Source organism: Meleagris gallopavo, chromosome 1 (genome assembly GCF_905368555.1).
Source record: "Meleagris gallopavo chromosome 1, MGAL_WU_HG_1.1, whole genome shotgun sequence".
NCBI classification, from domain to species: Eukaryota; Metazoa; Chordata; class Aves; order Galliformes; family Phasianidae; genus Meleagris; species Meleagris gallopavo.
In genome coordinates this window covers 2965650-2971649 of record NC_139404.1, presented here as the reverse complement: position 1 = coordinate 2971649, position 6000 = coordinate 2965650, and the positions used below count along the sequence as shown (strand labels likewise).

Below are 6000 nucleotides of genomic sequence, written 5' to 3'. Positions count from 1 at the left end.
GCACAGTGGCAGACATAAGGGACAACTGCAGAACATTATGGACTCAACTATACTCTGAAATGGAGACAAAGCTGGATGCAAAGCAAGAAAACTCAAGCAGTGAATGGCCAGGAGGCTGAGGTTCACACCATGACGTGGAGCATCTCTTGACTTTCAGCTGTCTGCTCCACAGCAAACCAAACTTGGATGGCAAGAACTAGGGCAGTCCAAGATCTCCATCTGCCCCAAAGGACAATATATTACTACTCATCAGATAACACAGACCAAACTGCTCTGGAATCACTGAGGTTATGCCAGTACCTCTTTACCCAACAGCTGTCATGGTGAGGTCTGTGCCAACAAAGAAACACAATTTGCTGTGTAAATAATCAAAATAATCAAATCCATTCCTGGGCTTCATAGTCACCCCAGGGATTCCTTCTCTTCCAGGAGAGGAGGGCTTACAGGCATTTAGACAACAGCAATTATTCAAGTGATGGATTTTTGTACTGATTTCCTCATTCATGGGTGGAAGATATATAAACTGGGTCTCCTGAGTGCAGTTTCTGGTGAGTTACCAAAAATCAAAAGAAACCTAGTGGGGCCAACATGCACATTTTTAAACAGAGCCCTCTATCCAGCTCCTTCAGCTACATGCTAAACCAAGGAGAAGAAAGGACTATCAAGGATTGATGAGGTTACAGGTAAATGCTTATCTGGTCATGGCATCTTCCCCTATTAGCAATGGCCACTGCTCACCCAGAGAACAGTAAGTTGCTATGATGGAACAAACCTCTTACATACTAGAGCCTGCCCCACGAGTTTGAGAAACAGGACCAGTTTTCTTCCTCTTTGTCATTCCCTTTACAGCATGAACCTACTTATCCAGGCTATCAGATACATCTGCTTCATGAGCTTTTTCTGGCTACTGGGAAGGGTGAACCATGACTTGTATTACTGATGCCTTGGTGATGTGACAGAAGAGCTCTGATCGTCTCCAGCAGCCCAGGTTTTGTTTTGTTTTTTTTTTGTATGTTAAAGGACTCAAGGGTCCTTTGTGGAGACACAACTGTATGTCCCACTAAGAGAAGCCCTAGAACTCAGTCCCTTAGGGTTTTTAGACTTCCTTTGGATGAATATTCCACACAGTGGTATTTCTTCTCAAAACTCTTCATATTCCATATGAAAATACAGAACTGCATTTTGTGTTGTGGCTTACTTTAAAACAACTTTGCTCTTGGCATTATCTGCTTTTTCTTAGGTTGTTATAGAATAGGTATCCCAGCATTTACCAAATATTGCCCAGTGAGGTTGTGAATATCCCCTCCCTGGAAGCATTCAAGGCCAGGCTGAATGGGGCTGTGAGCAACCTAGTCTAGTGGGAGGTGTCCCTGTCGATAGCAGGGGGGGTTGGAGCTAGATGATCTGAAAGGTCCCTTCCAACCTAAACCATTCTATAATTCTATGATTCTATGTACTACTTAGGTTGATTTACTCAACAGTGAGAGTGGCCATGGATTCCTATAACTTTATCTATCAGTTTTCAATAGCATAATTATAAATAATAAAAACAATAATATTATCTTGTCTTTTTCCCTGTAATGCACAAGATCTAGAAACTTCAGTAAACACATTTCAATTAAAACAAACACCAATCTGAATTCTGCTAGTAAATCCTCTTCATGCTGAAACTACTTTTTATGTTCTCTAGTGCTGAGAGGTATGGCAAGACAAGTGCAGGGGTTAAGATGTTGAAAAGTGGCTTAAGCCCAATGGAGCAAGGCTGGTGTATGCCGTGCTGGACCAAATCTTCAAATATCTTCAGGACAGAGTGAAGTGTGGGAAGAGAAGGACTGATGTGTGTTAGGAGATGAAAATGCCCTTGAGAGTCTACATTTCTCCTTTTTCCTAGTTCTCACGTGCTGTTTGCTCAAGCGCTACCAATCTCTAACACCTTCTAGATAACTCTTCCCACAACTCCAGCTTGATGGCTCAAGCTGCAAAAGGACTTGACGTGATGGATTCTGCCTCAGCTCGCTGTGACATTGATAGGTGAATGCACTCACAAAGAGGATACGGTATGTTGCAGAGTGGTTCCTCAAACCTAAACACAAATTCTCAAAGCAAAACTCTGCAATGGAAAAAACTCTGCTCTTTGAGAAGGACCACAAGGAGTCTTCACTCATATTCTCTTTCCATATTTCTGATGGTACTGAAAGTGCCAATATTCATTGTGTTGATTGCAGTGTTTGGGAAAAAATCGAAACATCAGTCTATTATCTGGTATACCAGTAACCTGTCAACTTCTGGGAGTTTTGTCTCCTGTTCTTACTGTGAGGCTTGAAAACCAGCATGAAATACAACTCACATGGCACACTTTTGGTCAAGCTTGTGGTAAAGTGAGGAGTTGGGGGGTAACAAGGCAAAGGAAGAGAAAAAGAACCCATCCATGTCATAGTAGGGCTCATTCTTCTGCTTGTGTCTTTGTTTTTAATTGTATTTTACATGCATTTAGAAAAATAATTAGCTCAACAGATGAGGCTGAGAAGAAAGATGCCGAGACCTCTCATAGACCGTGGTAGATGCTGGAACAGTGGATGGAAAGGAGGAGGACACCAAATGGGACAGAGGACAAAGCCCACACATTTACACCACAATTCTGGACCATTTTTTCAAGTGAAAACCAAATCCATCTTAAGCACCAAAGTTAAAAAAGAAAATGAAAAAGGAAAACGAAAAGGAGGAGGAGATGAAAGAATCGAAATACAAAATCTTCTTTCAAATCCTGTGGTAGGAGAGAGAAGAGAGTTGAGAGAAAAAGGAAATGCCTAACTGGGAACTCTGGAGGGATCAAGACGCCAATCTCATGGCGCTTCCCATTTCCCCTAAGCGTATCATTCTCAGTGTCTCTGAGGTGTTCAAGTTTTTCTTGAAATATACGTATATTTTTTTTACAGCTGAAAAACTCTGTACCAGCAAGAAGAAATAAACCAGCAACAGTGGAAAACAACCATAATAAAACAAAAACACAGCCCTGAAAACATCAAAAAGAAGCAAGGTGAGTCTCAGATTTCCCCTGTGGTGTTCCTCTGACTTCAGTAACAGTGCAGGATTATGCCAGTTCACTTTGATTATTTTTTTTTCTCTTTCTTTCTTTCTTTTTTTCTTTCTTTTTTAACAGCTTCTTTTTCCTTTTGTATGCACGTGTCCAGGCAGTATAGCCCATCACTCATAACCACTTCTCTCCAAGCCAGCTATTTGTCCTTAGACTCCTACCTTCCAGCTGTGAGTACAAGGCATGACAATAGGGTCCATATTTATCTTTCGTGGCACTTTGTTTGTCAAAACCTTTGGTTTCTTCCTTTTTTTTTTTTTTTTTTTTTAATTTTCCTTTTTATGTACTTATAAAAAATATTGTGTTTGTGTTGTTGTTGCAGTTTTCTTACTGCTGGCTCTGGTGGGACATTTACCCCACTTTCACAGCCATAATCAATGGATCTGGAACATGCCCCAACATTACAAAATGGATCAACAAAACCATGGCAGAGCCAACCAAACCAAATCATCCCCATTGCGCAGGCCTCTTAAAAAATGCTGAGATGTCCATAAGGTGCATGATGAGTCCATCAGCTCAGCGATCAAACAGAAAGCAAGCAAAATTAAAAAGGAAATAACGCACACACGCACACAGATACACACACACACACACACAAAATAATAATAATTATAATAAAGAGAGAAATGTCTGGGGTTTTAAAACCAAGACGTGTCCCTAAGTTTACTGTTTCAATATGAATCTTGTGATATTCTTCCCCCACACATGCACCCAATTTTGGACTGCTTGTTCTTTAAATTGTTTTAGAAAGACTTGCTTACATGTGTATGTTTGGCTGAATGAAATCTGCTTGCTATCTGACCCCTGCCTTCACCACTTTCTCCTTTACACACACTTATGAGCCATTGCTCTGAAGAGGTTTAGGCTTACTAGCAAGAGGCATGAACAAAACCAAATACACTTGTTCCATTATCAATTTACACACCCTGTCTTTACGCCTTCATCTACCCAGATGCAAAGTAAACCAAGTCTGTATCTTCGAGGATGGTGAAAGATGGATAAGGACTGATTCTTCACTGCACGATGCCAATCTTCCACTTGCTAGTGAGCACCATTCAGGTGAGATCAACACAGACCTGGCTTCTGCTTCTGTGGTATACCAGATCCAAGGTTTTCCAGTTCCCACAAGGCTCTGCAGCAATGGTTCTCCCACTGCAATGAACCACAGTGTTAAACAGGCCAGCAGCTGCAGGAGAAACCAGCCAAATGCAGAAGGGATGCAGGAGAGCTCATTCCTATTTGGTTTGCATTGAAATAGATTGAGATGTAGATCTTCTGGAGGAGCCGAACAGAGGAAAGAACAAAGTAATCACCCATCCTTGTCCTGTGATGACAATGATCTCTGAAAGGATAGGAAGTGCAAAGAGAGAGCAAACACGTCACAGTCAGCAACTGTGCCTTCAACAAGGCCTGCTGGTTCCAGAATGGAAAAGAGCAAGGGCCAGGAGTTGGCACCAAAAGGCAAATGAGATTACAATAGTTTGCGATCTCCAGAAAACATGCAGTTTGACTTGGAGTATCTAGATGGAAGAAAATTTTGCAGTGTTCCGTTTGGGCTTCTTCCAAGATTTCCTTCCAAACTATATGATGATATTTCCTCTTCAGAGTGGCTCTGAAGGAAGCTTCTACCATCAGTCCTATGCACTACCTTGCTTCACAGGAAGCCCTTTAATATCCTTCTGATATTCCACCAAAAAAAAAAAAACCAATAGCTTTGTTTCAGTTGTGGAAATAAAATGAAAAGAACAAACAGCTTTAAAAAAAAAACCTCTGGTTGGTTTTTGAGGCCACGCTCCTTGTCTGGAACAAAGCGAGACTTGTGGTTCCTGCTTTCCAAGCTGAGGTGGGGACAAAGGAGATGCTGTGCTGTCCATTGCCAGAAGGAACAGAAACACCACCAACGAGATGCCACTGAGAAGAGAGAGCATTTTTGCAGCAGTGCTACGACCAACAGGACACAATGGGAAAGACGGAGGGGAACACAGGTCTCTTTGAAAAATAAGAATAACCGTATGAATCACATGGGCAGGAGACTGTTGGTCTCCATCCTCCCTTCTTGACCCTTCTACTGCCCCAAGAGAGCAACTACACCGCTGTTTGCCCAGGCAGATAAGAGCCACAATGTTCCCACTCTGGACGGAGCTGTGGCATTTTGCGGGGAGCCTTGGTGTTCCTCTCCCAGTGGGTCCCTATCAAGAGATAGAGTTGCAATGGCTCTGCAGGAGAGGATCTTGATTTCCTCCTACCCTTCAGGATCCCTGCAGGCAGGCTGCCTTCCCGTTGGGGAGACATTTAGTAATACTGAGTTCATTTCTATGTCCACTCCAGAGGCTACATCCCCAGGAGGGCAGTTAAAGCAGCATGACAGAGGTGACCTCTCAATTTCCCATCTGCAGAGTGATGATGCGATGCTGGGGGAGGGTTTTGTTTTGTCTTGTTTTGTTTCTGTGGAATTGTTCTTTTTTTTTCTTTTGTAGAATAAAGGCAGAGGGGAAGCTGTGAAAATGAGAGCTTCACCTGAATGTCTTGATATCCCCAGAGCTCAGATTCCTCTGCAATCTTTTCTTTTAACCCCTGGGGATTTCTCACTTTGTCCACAGATTTTGAAAGAGAAAGAAATGAGAGAGAGAGAGGAGTGCTGTTCAGGTGACTCTGCTTACAGCCAATCAAAACTTGCACTTGGTAAAGATGATGATCTTGAGTGAGGCACGACTTGGTTTATCCCTCCCAGGGTGTCCCTGGCAGGACAGTTCTCAGCTGTCTATGCTCATGAGGGTTATGACTTGTTCAAGTTTGTAGGCAAGTTTCTGTTTCCCAGCTTGGTCATCTTGATCAAGGGCTCCGAGAATCTAGAAAAAGAAAGAGAAATAAGTGATGTGGCTCTGTTTTTATATTTATTTTCCAAA

The 6000-nt window shown here is 42.4% G+C and overlaps 1 protein-coding gene across 2 annotated transcripts in view; it reads right to left on the bottom strand.

The window, feature by feature from the left end:
• Positions 1-2437: 2437 nt before the first annotated feature.
• PLXNA4 (plexin A4) overlaps positions 2438-6000 on the bottom strand; it is a 441339-nt gene continuing 437776 nt past the window's right edge. For both annotated transcript variants that reach the window (XM_085213222.1, XM_085213155.1), the window contains one exon: positions 2438-5943. In XM_085213222.1, coding sequence (XP_085069348.1) covers positions 5848-5943 — 96 coding nt within the window. In that variant the 3' untranslated portion in view covers positions 2438-5847. The remainder of the gene's footprint in view (positions 5944-6000) is intronic.